Below are 21,012 nucleotides of genomic sequence, written 5' to 3'. Positions count from 1 at the left end.
CCCGTATGTCAAAGTCCTAACCGACAATGTGATGGTATTAGGAGATGGAGACTTCAAGAGCTGTTTAGGTCATGACAATGAGCTACAAGAATTCAATCAACATTCTTTTAAAAAAGACCTCACAAGGCATGGGAAGAATTTTCCCTCAGAGCTTCCACAAGGAACCCAACCTGGCCATACCTGGATTTTAGTTTTCTGGCTTCCAGAATGGTGAGAATAAATTTTTGTTGTTTTATACCTCAATAAAATAAAATAAAATAAAGGCAACCTCACAGCGCTCCCTAAACCTTTCTGCCTTGTGAAGACACACCCGACCATGCTGGCACCCTGACCAAGGGCTTCCCAGCCTCCACAACTGGAAGAAATGAATGTCTCTTGTTTATAAGGCACTCTGTTTGTGGTGTTTTGTGGAAGCCGTCTGAAAAGGGTCCCGCCTTTTCATCTGGCACTGCAAAATGTACACGGCAAACTGTGTAGTCAGTCCTGGGTAGGGACACGAGGCAGAAGAGAGGCAGAGGAAACAGGCAAAAATCAAACATTGCTGATGGCGTGGCTGGCTCAGGGCTGGCTTTTTGCTCACTTCTACTTCTGTGCCAGGTAAGCCAGGCTGGACTTCACAGAGACATGGCCTAAAGTTAAATGACAAACAAATCCAGACTGTTAAATAAGCTCTCTTATCACGCACAGCTGAGTAGCCCTTGGCACCTCTTAAATGCTAAACAAAGCCCTATTGATTATAAAGTTGAGTAAGGAAAACACTAAGCAGATGGCTCTCTGAATCAGTATTGTAAAGTGTGTGTGTGTGTGTGTGTGTGTTAGTTGTTCAGTCGTGTCCAACTCTTTCGTGACCCCATGGGCTGTAGCCCTCCAGGCTCCTCTGTCCATGGGATTCTATCCATTTTTTCCTGCCTTTGGACCTGAAGTGACACATCAGCTCTTCTGGGGTCTCTAGCCTGCTGGCCTTGGACTGAACTCATACCACTGGCTCTCCTGGGTTTCCAGATTGCTAACTCGACTTTTCCTTACTCAGCCTCCATAATCACTTGAGCAAATTCCTTATAATGAATCTCTTGATATATGTATCCCATTGGTTCTGTTTCTCTGGAGAACTCTGACTAATACAGAGGTCAGATAAGATGGTTGATGCTTTTTAGCAATAGCCAGATCACATTGCCCTAGTTACTTATATTCTCTAGACCTTGATTTCCCCACTATGAACCCTAGGTACAACAAATGTTACCATCAATTATATGTGTATTACAGGGCTTCTCTACCTCAGCACTAGCAACATTTGGGTCTTATGAGTTTCTGTTATGGGGCTGTCCTGGGCCCTGTAGGATGTTGAGCAGTATCCCTGGCTTCTTTCTACTCACTGGATGCCTGGAGCATCCTTCCATCCAGTTACGACAACCAAAAATGTCTCCAGATGTTGCTAAATGTCGCCTGGGGGCCACAGTCACCCCGGTCGAGAAGCACTGGTATGTAACAAATATCTTGAGCTTGTTGTTCCAGGATCTAATGACGTTGCCTGTGTTCCAAAACTGTTCCATTCACGCTACAAAAGAGACTGATTTATAATGCTGGTGTCATCAAATGAAAAAAAAAAGTTGTTAATAACCCAGAAAGTGCTCATTTCTGTGTCGGATAAATCTGCCCTCTTGTTTCTGTAAGCCTGAGACTTCCAAGCTGGTCTGCTTGGCTCATAAAGCAGAGGTCTGCAGTTGAAGAATCTGTTTTTCCAAATCCACAGGGGACCAGAGTCATAATCCTAAACAGGAGAGAACCCAGCCAGGAGGAAGCATGTGTAGTATGCCGGCTCATGGCAGCTGTGTCTTCTGAAAATTATGGTTCGCCTGGAATACATTTCCATTTGGCTCGCTAGCATTCTGTCGAACATTACCCACGGGTTGGGAAGGAGGAGAAGTAAAAATATAGCTTTGGGAGGGGAGACTTGGAGAGGAAGGAAGTGGGTGACAGCAAACGTTCTAAGTTTGGATGAGAAATTGGTCTTCTTTTTTTTTCTTTAAACCTGAAGTTTAACAACCCAGGTACAAATGGGGAGTCCGCCTACAACATGACAACCATGAACTGATGCCAAGGACATTGCTATGCACGGAGAAGCCAACACATAGCAGCAGAAAGCACTAAAATGACCAAACAGGTTGCTTGGTTCATCCACACAGCTGACTCTTTTGGAATACTCTGCACCTCTCTGGAGTGGAAGATCAGGCCGTGAGAAAACTTCATCTCAAAACTGCACAGATCTTCTCCAATCAAGGAAGTCCCATTTGAGGAAAGCACTCCCTTGGTCCCCGTCCACACTCAAAAGTGAAACAAGGGCTTTTCCTATCACAAGTCACATAAGTGTTTGAAGTTAAGCGACTGAAAGCCATGAAAGAAAACCTCAGGGAATAACCCCACGTACCCCCTTTTCTCCCAGAAATAGTGAAGGACAGGGAAGCCTGGCGTGCTGCAGTCCATAGGGTCTCAGAGTCGGACACGACTGAGTGACTGAACAACAACCCCTTTTAGTTCCCAAGCCTGGGGAGAGGTCTCGGATTAGAGATGTCTGCATTGCTCTCTGCCTTTGCAGTCTCGAAACCGGCAAGACAGGAATAAGCCAGAACTCCATCTAATCTTCCCCACAGCTTGGGGATTTGCATTATTTAAATATATGGGAAGCGCCCATCATTGAGTAACTATTCCAGCATTTAAAGAATGCCAAACAATGAGCCATTTCTTCTTCAGACCCACTCCTGCCCATTTCCGTTTTCCTCTCAGCACATTGTGTAGAATTACCCAATGTGTCACTTCCTAGAACACTCGATTGTTTATACAAGCAAGCAAGACTTCTCTGGCAGTATTTATTTCTCTCATTTTCAACATGACGATTGCAAGCTTCCCGGGGCTCCCTTTTTCCAGAAGTTTCTCAGGTATTCAAAGTGGAGAGAGGCAGTTTCGTCCCTTCCTTGATAAGTCAAGGTTCTCCTTTGGGAAGAGAAAGTGGAATCTAAGTAAAAAACCTTCCAATTCTGTATGCTTGCCTGGCATGCAAGGAGTGTGCTGGATTGGCTCCTTAACAAGCATTTTAAAGAAAGTAATCTGCAAGCTCCACTTGAGGGCAGATTTTCACAGTTGGGGCAAAGGGATTTCCCAGAGGGTCTGCGAGGAGAACAAGTATTCGCATCACCAGTACCCAGGGCCTAAGTGGATTTTTCCTGAGCTGTATTTCCGTCAGAAATCTTGGTGGGAGGAGAGGTCACTACAATGTTTGTACTTTTGTTGTTGGCAAGGCTGTGGTTTGAATATGGAGGCAGTAAAGAATGCGTAATTGTGTTTTCGGCTCAGAGGAAAGACTCCTCTCCCCACACTGTTTTATGTGTGCTTGTGTTTTTTAGTCCAACATGGAAAGCCCCACTCGACTGTGAGAAAGACCGGCCTTATTCTCCCTAACACATAACACACGCACTCAGTTCTTCCCGATTTATGGCAAAGCCAGAAGGTGACAGTCCCTTCGAGACAGTCTCCATCAATTTCTCCGGCATCCCAAAGCCCCACACAGGTCTTTAAAGACCATCAGCTTCTGCCTGGGGCAAACATTGCAAGTCAAAAGGGAAGATGGAGCAATACACAGGCCTCGATCATCCCATGTTCTAGTTTCTTCCTTTAGTTGCCTCATTTGAGGAAGACAAATGCGGTGGGCCTGCTTGGCTTCTCTGAGTCACAGAGGTCCCGGGATGCTGTGTGGGCCTGTGGATGAAGCTTTTTCAGGTAGGGGCTTCAGTGTGTCTCCACTTGCATGCATGACATTTCTTCTGAATTCTCCTCCGTTGATGTGCAAACAAAACTGGGAATACCTGTAGATGTTGTCATGATGATCAAATGGTGTATATTTGCTAAGTGTTTCAAAGAATAAGCACAGCAGACTGTCTCTTGGCAGCTACATGTGCCAAGGTGTGAGGGCTCAGGACTTGGAAATTTAAAGACCCGAACCTCAGTTTCCTCATCCACACCATCTTCCTTTTGGTCTCCTAAGGCCTCCCCTGAGTTCTGAATCTGAAGCCAGCACCTTGGCTTGGTTTGTAGAGAAGTCACAGTCCCAGGTGCCTAATTCTGGGTTTAGTCCTTGACTTGAGGGGTAGGGGCGCACAGACTCTTTCCTGTTCTCCGCAGCATCGCCGCACCTTGTGGGTCCACCGCCAGTCCAAAGGAGTCCAGAAGATCTTATTGTCAGTGAAAGGCCCGTCAACACTTGCCTCTTAGCTCCTCATGGGCTGTAGCTTCCCCCACCCCTGACTCTTTATCTGATACTTTTTCATCTTGCCTTTCCTTCTGTGAGTCCTTTGATGTGTGTGGGTGTTCTCTCTCTGCAGAGGTTGGCATCACTCCAATGCACTCCAGCCCCATTCAGGATAATTTCGAGTGATAGCGCCCAGATTTGTGAAATTCTGAGATGACACGATGCCTGGGAGGGCGGGGCGGGAATGCGGCTTCAGCTTGGCCATGGTGGGTGGTGGGGTGACTGCAGCGTGGGCAGGGGGAGGGGCACAAGGCGGTGGTAGCCTCCTTGGTAATAAACCACGGCAATCAGAAGGGAAGATGTCACGGCGGGGATCCTCAGCACTGGGCCATTCTCTGGAACACACAAGATCACAACGTATTTGCTCTTTTGATACTCTGTGCCCCTTTCCCTTTTGATACTCTGTGCCCCTTTCCCTTGGACATTTAATAGCTGTGCATGTTTCACTAAAAGGACTCCAGCGGTGGAATTTCCGGCATATGACATTCGGGTGGGGGTAGACTCTAGGGGAGCAAGGAAGCTTCTGTGCTCGGGTGGGAGAAGAGGCGGAAAGGCCTCCTTCGGTCGTGTCCCAATTACAGTCTCCATGCCTGCACATTCCTTTTAAAAACAATTTTCCCCTTATAAAAGGAATAGAACCCTTTTACAAACCATTTCGAAGGCAAATAACTAAAAAAGCAACCATCCCACTGAAGGAATGCAAACTGCTGTGAGCATTTGGGGAGATTTTCCTCCCGTTGCTTCCCCTATGTAGCTAGATTTGGATCGCTGTTAGGGTTTTTATTAGAACTTTTTGTATCATTGTAACAGTGCTGTAAAACCTCTCTGATACTTTCCTGAGTTTCCTGGCATTGTCTTGTGTCCAGAGATCTGGGGCACTAAATAACTGGGGAATTTGGAGCAAGAAGAGAGTCAGCCCTGTCTTTGGACTTCAATTTCTCCAGCTACGAGTTGTGCATGTAACATAAAATACCAATAGCCATAGAGGTTTCATGTTTTCGGAGCTGACCTGGCTTCCTCTCAAGCAGAGGCCTACTTGGGTCTCCACTCAAACCATTGGATCTCCGAAACTGGGAGAAGAGCTCAGGGCAGGTCAGGGGTCTGACCCGGAGTGGGGACTTGGCATCAACCCTGCTGGGGCTCTCCTAGCAGGGACGAGAAGTGGCAACCTAAGCAGCTCCCCACTTCCAGGTGTCCCCCAGGCTCCAGCTCATTGGACCGGCCTCAGGTTCCTCCTCCAGCTAGGGAGCTCCTTCAACTTCCCTTCAGGGGATGTACCCACCTTCGCGGGGGCCATCTTCGGTATTTGGGAGACCTAAGGCACAGCTCCCCTCCCCCATCAAGTGGGCAGAGAGGAGGACCCCAGACATCCGAGGCCTGGGAATGGGTGCAGCGAGGTGACCGCCCTCTCCCCCGGGAATTGTTTGGGTCCCAGGAGTCAGCCCCCGGCAGGCCGCGTCTGCAGCCCGGGTGGGGCCGCCAACCTCCCGGCCCTCCTTCCTCTCCACGGTGGCCCGGGGGCGGACGGACGCGGCGGCGCCCATCCTGGCCCCCGTGCGGTTTCCCGGCGAGGCCCAAGGAGGTGGTGGAGGAGAGAAGAGGGAGGAGCACGCGGAGCAGGAGGGGAAGACCGAGGAGCAGGGGGCGAGCGTTGGGAGGGTCGGAGCAGCCGGCGGGGGAGGAGGAGTAGAAGCAGCGGGCCGGGGTGAGGGGGTGGGTGCCGGAGGAGCCGAGAGCCAAGGAGCCCCCAAGGGAGATTGGAGGCGGAGCAGCCAAGGGAGATCGAAGGGTTTGCAGCAAGCGGGGGAGGAGCCGCCGAGGACGAAGGGGTGGAGGGAGAGCCGGGTCCACCGACAGGGCGGGGCCTGCGTAGCCCCGCCCCTAAGGCGGTGCTGTGAAACGAAGATGGCCGGGCGCGCCGCGGGAACTGAAGGGCTGCCGGCAGCGGCTGCGGCAGCTCTGGGACTGTGACTCCACGAGCGGCGGCGACCCGAGTGATCCAGGCACTGCAGGCGGCGGAGCGCAGGGCCGAGTGGGCGGCGGGCGACAGGAGGCAGGCGGGCACCGGTGCGCGGGCGCCGGGCGGAGGATGCACCGGGCGCGGCGGGCGGGTCCCCGCGGCCGCCCCCGCGCCCTGAGCGCCGGGCCTTAGTGCTGGCGGACGAGGCGGCGCGCGTGGGGCGGCCGGGCGGCGGCGGGGCCCGCGCCGTCATGCCGTGGCTGAGCGGCGGCCGGCGGCGGCGGCGGGGACAGCCCCGCGAGGCCCAGCGGGAGCCACCGCAGCCGGCGCAGCCCCCGCGGGAGTCGCCGCCGGCCGCGCCCCCCGCCGCGGTCCCCGTGCCCCCCGCGCCCTCGGCGCCCTCCGCGCCGCCACCGCCTCGGGCCCGGGAGAGCGCTGAGCTGCCGCTGCCCGCCGGCTGGGAGGAGGCGCGCGACTACGATGGCCGAGTCTTCTACATCGACCACAACACGCGCCAGACGTCGTGGATCGACCCCCGCGACCGGTAAGGGGAGGGGGGCGCGGGCCAGGGTTAGGGCGACCCATACTTTGGGCCCAGGGAGAGGATCGAGGACCCGGGGGGCCTCCGGGGTCTGGGCGGAGATCGTGCGTCCTCCGGGCGCGGAGAAGGTCCGGGCGCCCCCACCCCCGGGACCCTGGCCGAAGATCGAGGCTCCCCCTCTCCCGGCCTCGAGCCCCTGGTGTGCGGAGCCCCGGCTTCCACAGCGGGACGGACACTCTGACTTGGTTCCCTCACGTCACCCGCTGACCGATGCCTGGGAGCTGGGCGCCTGGAATTTCCTCTCCAGGGGCTGACGGATGGCCATCTTCCTTTTTCCGCCGCAGTCTCGCCCATCCCTGCCGGGCCTCTGCGGCCCACCGCCCCCGACTGTGGGCCCACAGGCGCCCCTCAGCCCCGCGGTGGCCAGATGAGCTGTCATCTTGTAGCACAACCGTGCGTCCCAGCCTCGTGGTGTGGGTTCCTTGTCTGGCGGCTTCAGCCTAGTTTCCAGCGAAGACTGTGCCAGATGGGACACTTCAGAGTCTTTGGAGTAACCATCAAACTGGGGTGGTTACTCTTCAGCGCCTTAGAAAGTGACTTCAAATTCTGGTTGAAAAAGCCTTGTGTACTGCGGCCAGAATGGACTGTGATTAGACCCATATGCTTCTGGGATAAAGGGAAAACAAGAGTTGAATTTTAGGTTTCCTTTCTGTGCAAGATGTGAAGAGAGCCTTCAGTAGTCTCATTATTCATGTGAATGAATCCCCCGGAGTGAAAAACGGATGCTTCTGAAAGCAGTGCTAGATTGCCATTAAGTTTCACGTAATGACTTTTTCGGTAACTTTTTGTTCCATTGCCTGTTGGTTTCAGTGGTTCAGCTGCTTTTGGGGAGAGGCATTTTGGGATTCTCTTGAAACCCAGGGATTCCAGTGATTATCTGATATCTTGTCCTTTCTGGGGCAACTTCTCTCCAGGTTGGGCCTGAGTACCAGAAAGGAAATACTGCAAGCTTCCCAAATGATTTTAAGACTTGAAAAGGCCCAGCGTGGTGACAGGCTCTTACATCCTCCTACCTGCACAGGAAAGGCAGCGCTACATGGCACTGGCCTTTGAAAATAAACTTTTCGGGAGGGAAGCTGCTGAATTGTTGTTTGAAGATTTCTCTAGGTTCAAATAGGGAAAGACAAAGAAAGGCAAAAGGCTCATGGTTCCCTAACATTCTCTTTGAACCTGGCCAACTTCTGGACTCAGAAACTCAGAGAAATTATAGCACAGTTTATTGGCTTAAAAAGGTGCTTCATTATTTTGAAAATCAGGTGAGATCATATTATAATTTTATCTAAAGCCTAGAGCCACAGCTGTCTGATCAAGCCTTGGAAAGTTCTGGAGTTGGTAGAACTGCTTCAAATGTGGTGCCCTTCTATGTTGTATGTCTGTTAAAAATCCAATCAACTAGAAAATGAACCAATTAAAAGAACTGTTTTGCTTAGAAAAGGTGAAGACCCATTTTATGAAGATAATATAAAACAGTTGTGGTCACATTGGAGTGTAGATTCATGAGGAAAATTATAAATGCAAGAATTTCAATTTTATCGGCACAATTCAAGACATAGGTGAGCTGACCCCACAAAAGACAGCTGGTAGAAACTTCCTTTCTGTTTATTTCATACACATTGCCTGCGTTCCTCTTTCCAGAAAGCTGTGTTACCGAATGACATTGTCACCCTTTTCGGACATCACTCATGCTACAAATTTTTAAAAAGTCCAGTTTCTAATGCTCAGAGCGTCGTTGGAGTGAACAAAAGTGGATGTTTTGCATTTTTTTGTAAAGTAAAAACATGTGTACAGTTTTATGAGACATTGTTTTTATAGTGAGTGAAAATTCAGTAGGGGACAGCTTGCACTTCAGCTCCCATAATACCTTGCCCGAAATATGTATGGAATGTTCAGCAAGCCACAAACATTTAAGTGGAGTCTACGGAAGGGTGTAAATGCTGTAATAGTCATTCTCTTTCTTCTTTCAAAACAGAGCCCTGCCGATTTTTATTAGTGACTGGTTATCCTTTAAGGTTGTGATTGATTTTTATGATATGGAAAAAATTGTGTGTTGGAGCACAGCATTTTCTCCTTGTGCATCTGACACTTAAAACCCTTTTTGAGTCGAGTTTGATTCACACGACCAGAAAACGGTATTCAAGAAATGAAGACTTTCCCCAAACAGCTTCCAAATGGAGAACTGTCAGAAGAGGCAAAGAAATAGGTTCTTAAAGACAATGAAATTATGGAGAAATAGATGAATGTAGTCGGTTGGGTGAAGATTCTTGCTGACTGAAAGCATTTCGTATATAATTTATGAAAGCTGTAATAGCATAAAATATGCTGCTGTAAGCAAGGTAACCGAGGGCCAAGGGTTGTGAACAAACTCTTCTAGAGTTGTACAATAATTCCATTCAGTGTTGTGTCTAACAGCATTTATATTGCCAGCTCAGGGCATGTTGGTGAATTATTGTAGCTGTACTTTCTTTTTCACATTACAACAAAGAGGTTGCAAACCTAGGGAAATATCTTTACAGATGTGTAAAAAAGATTTCAGTGTTTTCAAAACAGAATTTTTAAATTTTTTAAAATTAATTTATTTTAAATGGAGGATAATTACTTTACAATATTGTAGTGGTTTTTGCCATACATTGACACGAATCAGCCATGGGTGTACATATGTTCCCCATCCTGAACCCCCATCCCATCTCTCAGGGTCATCCCAGTGCACCAGCCCTGAGCACCCTGTCTCATACATCAAACCTGGACTGGCGATCTGTTTCACATATGGTAGTATACATCAAAACAGAATTTTTTTAGTTGGATTCTGAACTCACTGTAGGTTTAAATTCACTATCTCTGCAGATCAGTACTGTGCATATAATTTTCATAGTTTTCTGGGAGTCATACCCCAAAACTTTGTTTAAAAATAAACAGTTGGAACTTCCTGGCAGTCCAGTGATTAAGACTCCTTGTTCCCAATGCACGGGTTTGATTCCTGGTCGGGGAACTAAAATTCCACATGCTGCACGGTGAAACCAAAAAAATGAAATCAACCAGTCAATAAAGTTAATTCACCATTTCTGTGACTGGTGTTTTCTGTGGGTGAGTTGCATGTGGTTTACATTAGTGGCACATATGTATTCCACATATATTAACTTGGAGGTCAATGGCGACTTTATAACAAGGTATTTACCATTTAGATGGAAAATACGGGAAGAACTTTTTTGCCTCTCTTGGAAAATTCAGTGCCTTTGATGGTTGTATATATATCTGCTTCTTTTGAGGTTGTGTTGTTACTAACCTTTAGACGGACTGAGTGGTTGAAACTTACTGTTCTGTTTTCCATAGCTCAGTTGGGACTGTACATTACTGGAAATGCCAACCTCAGGCACTTTAAGAGTGGTGGACATAGCGCATTTGAGATCAAAGCAGAGTATAAACGATCAGGATGATGGTGGCAGGCCCAGATTATATCATGACAAAAGCTTTTAGGGATCCATTTGTTCACTAGCTGGGGTTTGACCTGCGCCACATGGAGAAATCCTGTGATATATCAAAAGTCCTTTGAACAGGTTATTGCTTTAAGAGAAAACAATCCATGGTTCTTGAATTTTGCCAGGTTGAAGCCCCATATAACAGGTCCAGATGACACCATTGCTGTCTTCTTAGAACCTGTATTCAGTGTTAATTAATAGGAGGTTTACTGTATTTTGGGCTTCCCTGATGGCTCAGCAGTAAAGAATCCGCCTGCAATCCAGGAGACACAGGAGACATGGGTTCGATCTCTGTGTCGGGAAGATCCCTTAGAGAAGGAAATGACAACCCACTCCAGTATTCTTGTTTGGGAAATCCCATGGACAGAGGAGCCTCACAGGCTACAGTCCATGGGATTGCAAAGAGTTGGACACGACTGAGCATGCAGTCAACTCAACTTAGTATATTTATCCCACAGGGTCTATTTTGGGATTATTATCAACTTTGTGATAAATGATGATTTTTCCATTTTTCATTCTTTAAGATTATAGGGGTGTGGGTGTGTGTTTGTGTGTGTGTGTGTTTGTATATACATAAAGGAGTGTCTTGCTTTTAAAGCCATAAAGAGTGGACTTCTGTAAGAATCTTCTTCCATTTAGATTATCAACAACCATTTCTTGATTTGTTCTTGGTCTAATATCTTTCTTTTTTTTCTTTAAGAAAAGTGAATGGAAAAGTCATTCATTTCTAAAAATAGCTCCCGGATGTTTGGAAATCTCTAAGTTTCCTTTTCTTCCCTTTCGCTCTGCTTTTGGAAGTGGAAATTGTGTTTCCCCTTCTCCCGTAGGTTCTACTGCAGAAACCCGTGGGTCAAGTGACGTGTTAAAAGGTCACTTTAACACTTGAGCCCAGTGAGCTCTTCTTGCCCAGGTCCTTTTGCTATTTGGCTGCCTTTCCAGTAAATTCAGTAAAATTAATTTGATGGAATAAAAGCAGAGCTAAAATTTCCTGAGTTCAGCTATTCTCATTTAAATCCAGTCAAATGAAGTAATATTTATAGGTTCTTGGCCTCCTGTGTGCTAGGATAGTGGATGGAGACCAGGTTTGTCTGGGAGATGGGAGACCCAGAAAATGTAGACAGTGATGGTTGCCAGACGCCCTCAGCAGAAGGTGGTGGCTTCTGAGAAAAGGAGGTGGCTTACTAGAGCCTGGGGGTTCTTTATCTTTGTCCATTGTCTCCTAGTATATCTCATGCTTCCTTAGCATTGGGGATGAGAAGAATGCTGCGGACAAGAAAGTGCTAGGTGTTTGGAATAAGGATGGGAACTGGTTAGCTTGACGTGTTTGGAATAAGGATGGGAACTGGTTAGCTTGACTGACCCAGAGTCTTTGTGTTAGGCAGGTCAGGCTCAGGCAAGACCACGTGGAGTTTGAATCCTCCAGCTTTGGGCTTAAAAGAGCCAGGATGGCCTCTTCCCTCTCTTCATCTTGCATGTGAGGGCCATAGCCAAGGGGTACGTCCCACCCACTGTGGGAGGAATTGGGACTTGAGCCGAATCTTCTGACCATGATCCAATGCTCTGTCACAGACACCACCCCTCTGCCCTGTCCCTATTCAATTTGAGGCATCCTGCCTCTCTTCATTCATTTGTGGGCTAATCTGTCCATTCATTCATTAACTGTTGCACAGCCTCCCCATCTCAGGCACCCTTCCAGGTCCAGGAAGCACCAGTGGCGAGTACCAGCAGACAGGTGCTGCCTCTGTGGGGCTCACATGTGCTTGTATTCTGTTTACCCTGAGGCCTTACTGTGTTCTCCCTGCCTCCTGCTTTCTCCCCGCTGGGGTCCCTTGGGTCTTAGGACATACGAGGGGTACTGCTTGTGGGCCACACACTCCAAGGCACTGTCACTGAAAACCGACAAAGGCTGCGCAAGCCGTCATTGGGACGATGATAGAACTGAAGTCCAGGGGCTTGCCTTAGTAACCTTGCTTCCCAGAGCCAACGAAGAGGGGTGTCTGTCTGGCTCCAGACTTGAACCAAAATCTTCTGTCTATACCTTCCCCTCCCTTGGCTTGGTAACCATGTGCCCCCTGTGCTATGTTCGATTCCTGCGATTACTTTTATCTTATATTCATTGTTGTTTGATATTTAACAGACTTCCTCCCTGCCTTTCCCACCCAGATAGAAGAATGGTGCTCCAAAGATGTCCATGGCCTAGTCTCCTAAATCGATTAATAAGTTACCTTCCCACAGAAATGTCCTTGGTAGGTGGGATTAAGTTAAGAATCCTGAAATGAGGTGATCATCCTGAATTATCTGGCTGGGCTTAGGGTAAGCAGAAGAGTCCTGACCAGAGGGAAGCAGAAGGCTCAGAGTCAGAGAAGGAGATGCGACAGCAGAAGCAGATGTTGGAGCTGTGTGGCCAGGAGCCAAGGAATGTAGGCGGCCTCTCGAATCCGGAAGAGCCAGGAGGTGTATTTTTCCTTCGCGCTTCCAGATGGAACGCAGCCCTGCTAACACCTTAATATTGGCCGAATGAAACTGATTTTTGACTTCTGACCTCCAGAACTGTGAGACAGTAAATGTGTGTTGTGTTAAACTGACTGGTTTGTGGCAGTTCCTTACAGCAGCAGTAGGAAACTCCTGCACCCTGTGTGTTGTTTTCCCAGAGAGAATGGAAGGGTCTGGTCAGACTGGTGTTGTTTGATACGAGCCACATGGGCTGAGGTGTCCTGGGTGCTCAGGGGTTGCTGGGCCAGGCATTTTACATCTGTTTTTCTCCCAGGCTCTTCACAACACCCCAGGAGTCCTGTTCCTCGTGCCTGGGGCCTGGAGTTTCAGTCATGTGAGGCACCAAGTCCTGCTTGATGAGCTAGCTACGTATGCGCGATGGACAGGGTGCACTTCTGAGAGAAGAGGGCAGCCGGAAATTGTTGGAGGTTTTCACAGATGCTGATGGACCTGAGCTAGAGATATTCAGGGCTCTTGGACTAGAAAAATTGAGGATTATGTCAGAGAAATCGTGAAGGAGACAAGCAGTGTACAGGACTTAGCTAATGCTTGAATTAAGGCAGGGGAAACCAGGAGGTGGGGGGTGTCAAAGGAACCTTTTTTGCTGACACCTTAGGAGTAGTTGGGACTCAGCAGGGGGCGAGGGCGAGGTGGAGGCCTCCTATTAACCCCACTATCAACCATCACTATTTTTCCACCATTGTTGATGATGGTGTTATGTTCAGTGACTTGGTTACGTAGAGAAACAAGTGGGGTCTTTCAGCCTGCTGTATTGCTGATAGACAGGGGCCTAAAGGGTGTCCAAACTGAGCAGGTATTACTTTAGACTGGGGTTTCGGAGCCCTGGCACTGTAAATGTCTCAGTTCAGTTCAGTCGCTCAGTTGTGTCCAACTCTTTGTGACCCCGTGGACTATAGCGTGCTGGGCTTCCCTGTCCATCACCAACTCCCGGAGTTTGCTCAAACTCATGTCCATTGAGTTGGTGATGCCATCCAACTATCTCATCCTCTGTCGTCCCCTTCTCCTCCCGCCTTCAGTCTTTCCCAGCCTCAGGGTCTTTTCCAATGAGTCGGTTCTTCACATCAGGTGGCCAAAGTATTGGAACTTCAGCTTCAGCATCAGTCCTTCCAAAGAATAGTTGGGACTGATTTCCTTTAAGGTTGACTGGTTTGATCTCCTTGCTGTCCAAGGGACTCTCAAGAATCTCCTCCAGCCTGTGTCTGTGAATGTTTAGGGGTGGGTAATTCTTTATTGTTGGACTGTCCTGCATAGTGGAGGATAGTTAGCAGGACACCTGGGCAGGTTTGCAGCATCTCTGGTCTCTCTGCTGAGTGCTTGCCAGTAGCGCACCTCTCCAAGGCACGGCAAAACCAAAAGTGACTTCAGACATGACCAAGTGTCTGCCGGGGAGCCAGGTGGCCTGAGGAAGATGCTAAGTTGTGTCCAACTCTTTGTGACCCCATGGACTGTAACCCATCAGGCTCCTCTGTCCATGGGATTCTCCAGGCCAGAATACCGGAGTGGGTTGCCATGCCCTTCTGCAGGGGATCTTCCCGACTGGGGGATTGAATCCATGTCTCCTGCATTGCAGGTGGATTATTTACCATTTGAGGCACCAGGGAAGCCCTCACCTACCATAGAATGTAACATTTTAAAGTGCGCCATTTAGTGGTTATTCATACATTTACAAGGTTGTGTGACCACCACTGCTGTATGATTCCAGAATAGTTTCATTGCCTCAGAGAGAAAGCCTGTACCCATTAATAGTCACTCCCTATCTCTCCATCTCTTGGCAACACGAGTCTGTTCTCTGTCTCCAGATTTGTCTATTCTAGACATTTCGTGTACGTGGAGTCATGCAGTCTGCGGACTCCTGTGTCTGGCTTATCTCACTCGGCATCATGGTTTCGAGATCTGTCCGCATCGCAGCCTGGATCAGTGCTCCACTCCCTTTCCTTGCCAAATCCTGTTCCCTGGTGGGGCTGCTGCCTTGGAGCAACCCACCTGTCCAGGTGTCCTTGCAGGATTTAGGAAGTAACTGTGTCTTTAATTCCACAAATGTCAACTCCTAGCTGTTTTACTCACAGAAAAATGACCATTCCTCTGTTTACAGTGTCAAAATATAAACATGACCTTGTGTACTCGGTGGGGATGAAAAAAGAGCTCTCAGACTGGCTGTGATCAGCTGTTGTCTGTTCTCATTGGTCTTCTGCTTGTTTTGGCTCCTTGAGAATGGGGAGCCGGCTTCACTGCTGGAGATGTGCAGAGTCTCGAGCTGGCTGGGAGCTTCAGGAACGTGGGCGCCTCCACACCAGGGCCAGATAGCCCCGAGTTTTAAGCTCTCCTGGAGATTACAATGTGCAGTCAGAAGTCACGGTGTGGCCCCATGGCTAGTGGAGAAGTGAGGCATAAGAGGTGCTGATGTTTAACAGAATTGGGGGACTTGGGTGCATTTACAAATTTTTCTCTGCCAATTGGGCAAATATGATAATCTGTCTCATTCTGAAGGAGGAGAAGGTGCCCTCATCCTGTGCCTCATTGTTCACATGACTGCAGGACCTTGCTTGTCATGTCAGGGACCAGGCTGTGGCACTCTAGCCATTTCGCCAGGGCTCCAGTCTCCAAGGGGTGGTGGGAGCCTGGCATTCAGAGAGCAGCCCAGGGATGGTCTGGCTGCAGCCAGCCATCCTCACCCCTTCCCCTCCATTCCCCTCTCCAGAAATGCCCCTCTTTGAAGAGAAAAGGAAAGATTGTAAAGGGTGGTGGTGGGAGGGGGTGTGCTGGCCTGACGTAGGCCCTTCTGAGGCCTGCGGTACTCATTTATGAAACTTAATGCACTTCATGGGATGGATCAACTTCAATGCCAAAGGAGCAAAAAACTTGGTAGAAATTAATTGCTTGACATCCTAGTGACCAAAGAGCTGCCTGATGGAGTTTTTCTTTGCAAACAGCTGTGCACGCGTCTCTCCTGCAGACCAGCCCCCCTCCCCCCAAGGCTTTTTGGGCGCTGTGCTCTGATACACAGGTGTGCATGCCTGCCCTTTAATAAAATGTGCAGGCCCGCAGGGACCTTGGGGTGTTTTTCTATGACATCGGGGACCCACTGAAGCATTCCTTCCTGCCTTATTGGAATGACACAATGTAGAAATATGCAGAACATGAGAAACTCCCCAGTTGCCCCCCCCCGCCCCGTAGAGCAGCATGATGATAATAGCTTTCTGTGTGGCCTTTTCTCCACCTGTGCCTAAGTGTATGTGCAGAAGCCCAGATCTTTGTTTCAGAAGTTTACATAAATGCAATCTTGCTGTCAAAAAAAAAATTTTTTTTCTGTGTCTTGTCGTTTTCATTTAACACTATGTCTGGGTGCTCTTTCCACCATCAGATTGTACAGGTCTACGGCCATGCTCTAATAAAACTTGTTTTTATTGAGGTAGAGTTCACAAAACAAAATAACTCATTTTAAAATAAATTACTCAGTGGCATTTGGTATATCACCAGTGTTGTATAGCCACCCCTTCTATGCAGTTCCAGAACATTTCCATCACCCCAGAAGGAAACCTTGTGGCCATGAAGCAGTGGCTCCCCATCCCTCCTCCCCCAGCCCTGGCAACCACCAAGCCACCAGTCTACTTCCTATCTCCAGATTTACCTGTTCTGGGCTTTTCATACAGGTAAAATCATCTCTATTTAATTCTGTATACATGGCCTCTTATGTCAGGCTTTTCTCACCTTGCCTAATATTAGTGAGGTTCCTCCACATCGTAGGGACCTGGTTTTATGCTTTTGCTCTTGGCTTAATGCAGAGGACACACCGTCCTGTGATCCTGAGGGCTGCCAGGTAAACTTTGCCCACAGGAGCTGCTGTCACCCTTTAAGAAAAATCAATCAAGAGTCAAAGAAAAGAGCACCTTAATTTAGGTTTTAGTTTGTTACTTTGAGAAAGAGAGAGTCTAAAATATTTCACATTTCTTTTTAAAATTAGAAATAAGTGGCCAGAAACGAGCATATGGTAGGATTTTTAATAATCTAGATGTGCCCTGTGAGATGGAGGATGAAAAGTGTTAGTTGCTCAGTCATGTTTGACTCTTTGCGACTCCATGGACAGTATCCCGCCAGCCTCCTCTGTCCATGGAGTTCTCCAGGCAAGAATACTGGAGTGGGTTGCCATTCCCTTATCAAGGGGATCTTCCCTACCCAGGCATTGACCTGGGGTCTCTTACATTGCAGGCAGATTCTTTACCATCTGAGCCACCAGGGAAGCCCCTGGTGATGGAAGATAACATGTAATTAATGTATCCTAGCCCTTTTCCTCAAGGTGATGCAAATGCAGCTGGGGAAACAGGAAGGACCTATAGAAAATAATAGGCCAGCAATGCAGCGGTTACCAGCCTGCTGCCAGGGTTGGTGGCGGTGGCAGTGAATGGGGGGAAGATGGTCAGCCTTGAAGTCAGAGAATCTCGAGGGTCCAAGTACACTCCTGTGCCTTCACCTGCCCCCTAACAAGTCCCTGAAGTTCCTTGTGGGTGGATTCTCTTACATGTACGAGGACAGCAAGCCTTGTTGTCAGTTGCTGAACTGATGCTGCTCCTGGGAGGTCTTAGGACAGGGGTTGGCAAACAGCAGCCTACAAGCTGAATCTGGCTGGCCACCTGTTTTTTATACAGCCTGCCAGATAAGAATGGGATTTCCGTTTTTAATTGGTTGAGAAAGAATCAAAAGAAGAGTTATATTTCATGAAAGTGATGGAGATTTCAAGTCTGTGTCTATAGATAAAGTTTTTTTGGAGCACAGCCACACTCACATGATTATTGTTTGTGGCGGCTTTTGCCCTTTAAGGATAAAGTTGAGTCTCTGGACAGAGACCATGTGGCCTGCAGAACTGGAAATATTTACTGTCTGGCCCTTGATAGAAAACCATTTGTGGACCTCTCATCTTAGGAGAATACTGGGACTAATCAAGGTAACTATTAGTTACTAGGGATTGGGTGGACAAGGGTGGGGCAGGAGACACAGGATAGGAAGACCCCAGCAGGAAGTCTAACCAACCAGAGAAAAGGTGCTCAGAATCATAAAACCCAGTGAGGGACCCTTTTCTCACAGGAACCCTCTCAGTAGAGACTTCTTTCCTCCCCCACCTGTGCCAAGGATGCTGCATCTAACTGTCATAAGACAGCCAAGGCAAGTTTAGATTATTTAAACAACATGCCTATTAAGATTACAGTTGACCCTTAAACAACTTGGGTGTGGAGTGTATCAGTCCATCAGATTTTTTTTTTCAGTAGTGAACACTATAGCACAGAACTGTGGATACACAGGTCTGACCATAAGTTATATGCAGATATTCAACTTTGTGGTGGCTGAAGAAAGTGAGTGAAAGTGCTAGTCATTCAGTCGTGTCTGACTCTTTGCGATCCTATATGGATTGTAGCCTGCCAGGCTCCTCTGCCCATGGAATTCTGTAGGGAAGAATACTGGAGTGGGTAGCCATTCCCTTTTCCAGGATATCTTCCTGACCCAGGGATTAAACCCTGTTTGCTTGTCATATACCCCAGTACAAAATACAAAGTTTAAAATCGTGGGGGGAAGAAAAGAAACTAAGGTTTCAAGGTACAAAAAGTTTTAGTTCTTGGGAGAATTCAGATATGGGACTCTCATTCTTTTGTGTTGCTATGTAAGCAAGTGCCCTGTTCCCCCATCTGTGCTCTATGAACTTGCATGGTCTTTAAAGGCCAGTTACGGGAATTGTGAATTGTGTGCGTGCATATCTGTGCTTGCTCACAGCTGCTTTCCACCTTCCCTTACCCCCTTCACAGACCTGGAGTCACAGAAAGACCCCCTGGGACCTCACAGCTACTGATCCATGATGTCCAGAAAGGCAAATCCATCCCAGTGGATTAGTGGTTGCCTGGGGTTGGAGTTAGGAAGGGGGAATGGGAACCAAGGGTATGATTGAGGTGATGGAAATGTTCTAAAATGTCCTACTGTTGCACATCTAAGTAAATTTACTAAATATAATTGAAATTGCACATAAAATGGGATGATTTTAGGATTCGTAGATGTTACCACAATCAAGTTGTTTGTAAAATTCTTTTAAAGTGGTCTTATTTTTAAATTCAGGTGGTTGCCTTGTCTTAGTAGTTGAACAGACCAGGCTATGTAAATTAGGCTGGTAGCCTCTAACCATACAGAAGGCTTCTGGTTTTCTCAAAATGTTCATACAGTGACTCCAGACACTTACCAAGAAGCCACATGTTAACATTGCCCAGGAGTTTGACTGACTGTAAGGGAAGAGTACCACCAGCAACAGCCTGATTTTACTAGGTTAAAAGTATAGTTGATTTCATGAAGGCAACTGACTCTTTCATTCAGAGGGATTTATCTTACAGAAAGACTTACTAGCACTGCTGTCCGTTTTAGAAAAGTTGATGTGGTATGTGATTATGTAGCAGTGTTTGGGGTGAAATGAAATTTGTGGATAAAGGACCAATTGATACTTGGCACTTTGGAGATCAGCATTTTTAATCTTTCACATGTTTTTGAAAGAACATCTTAAAACTGTATTGTATGCTTCTTATTTCTCCTTGGATTTACAACAATGTAACATTTTCTTGATAGTTAAGATTTGTATGCATGAACATGGATAATCGTATGTTCTTGGAATGTACCAGTAACCACAGAGACCACTCAGACGTGGTTAGCCTTGATTTTAGGCATGGATGGTCTTGATTTTGACTCAAGGCTCTATTGTTTCATGTGTGCCCTAAGGCAGTATTTGGAGTCTCTGAACCTTGTGGTTTCTTTTTTCAGAAACGGGGACACTAAGGTCAATGTCTAGTGTGTAGTAGACACTCAGATTTTAATTGTTCTTGTGGTCATACTGAATAAGTAGTCATTCAGCTTAGTGATTCTTCAACTTTTCTTTCCTGCCCATCAAAATTTCCTCCCTCCATTATGTCACTTCTGCTTCTGAGTTGCTTGCTTCGTTTTCTTCTCCTTGTGTACCCCTGGTGACCCACTGGGGTAAGGACAAGTGCTCAAAGAGTGCATGATAACTTTTTTCTCTCTACTTGGAGCTGTTCTTTGCATTCCCTTGGTTTTGTGGCTGGGAACGTGAAGATACTAGAAATGAAATGTTACAAAGAGGTTAGTACAGAGCCATCAAGCTTTGTGGGTACAGGGCTAGGTAGTATCGGGGGAGAATGGATACATGTATATGTATGGCTGAGTTCCTTCACTGTCCACTTGAAACTATCACAGCATTGTTAATCGGCTATACCCCAATACAAAATAAAAAGGAAAAGAGGGGCTAGGTAGTAAATACTTTAGGCTTGGCTGGCGTTAGAGTCACTGTTGCAACGGCTCAGCTCTGCTTTTGTAGCTAAAAAGCAGTCACGTGTGCATGCTAGGTCACTTCATTTGTGTCTGACTCTTTGTGACCCCGTGGACTGTAGCCCGCCAGGTTCCTCTGTCCATGGGATTCTCCAGGCTAGAATACTGGAGTGGGTTGCGACTTCTTCCTCCTGGGGCTTTTCCCCACCCAGGGATTGAACCTGTGTCTCTTACATCTTGTACATTGGCAGGAAGGTTCTTTACTGTTTGAGCCACCCGGGAAGCCCAAAAACAGTCATAGGCAATGCCTAAATGTGGATGTGCCTGACTGTGGTCAATAAAAACTTATTTACAGAGAAACGAGGCAGGCTGGGTTTGGCCCTTGGAACCTAGTTTGCTGACTGGTGATCGACGTCATGCTTGTTTGTATACTGTGTTAACACCACCAAAGCTCTTACATCTTCAGCTTTCATTGTAGTTGTGTTAGCTTGGATACAGATCTGAAAACACCCCAAATATGTACAGAAATATTGATTTCCAGGTAGAGATGTCATGTTGTGGAATTTGGTCTTTGTAATATTTGGTGATGTTAGAGGTTTTACAGATTCACATCACATGGTGAGATCTTGTTCCATAATTAGTAGACACTTAACATTGGACAGGTATTAAGAATAGGTGAAGTTGGGCTTCCCTGGTGGTCCAGTGGTTAAGAATCCACCTGCCAATGCAGGGGACATGGGTTCGATCCCTGCTCCGGGAAGGTCCCACATGCGGTGGAGCAACTAAGCCCATGCGCCACAAGTACTGAGCCTGTGCTCTAGAGCTCATGAGCTACAATCACTGAGTTCACACACTT

General features: G+C 47.7%; 1 protein-coding gene across 1 annotated transcript in view; it reads left to right on the top strand.

The window, feature by feature from the left end:
• The first annotated feature begins 6,511 nt into the window (after positions 1-6,511).
• The window catches only part of WWC3 (WWC family member 3), a 108,705-nt gene continuing 94,204 nt past the window's right edge, over positions 6,512-21,012 (top strand). Inside the window, exon 1 of the mRNA XM_061137862.1 lies at positions 6,512-6,804. Coding sequence (XP_060993845.1) covers positions 6,512-6,804 — 293 coding nt within the window. The remainder of the gene's footprint in view (positions 6,805-21,012) is intronic.

Source organism: Dama dama, chromosome X, assembly GCF_033118175.1.
Source record: "Dama dama isolate Ldn47 chromosome X, ASM3311817v1, whole genome shotgun sequence".
Taxonomy (NCBI): Eukaryota; Metazoa; Chordata; class Mammalia; order Artiodactyla; family Cervidae; genus Dama; species Dama dama.
Note: the sequence above shows the minus strand (reverse complement) of the source record. Positions and strands in the feature narration are given on the sequence as shown.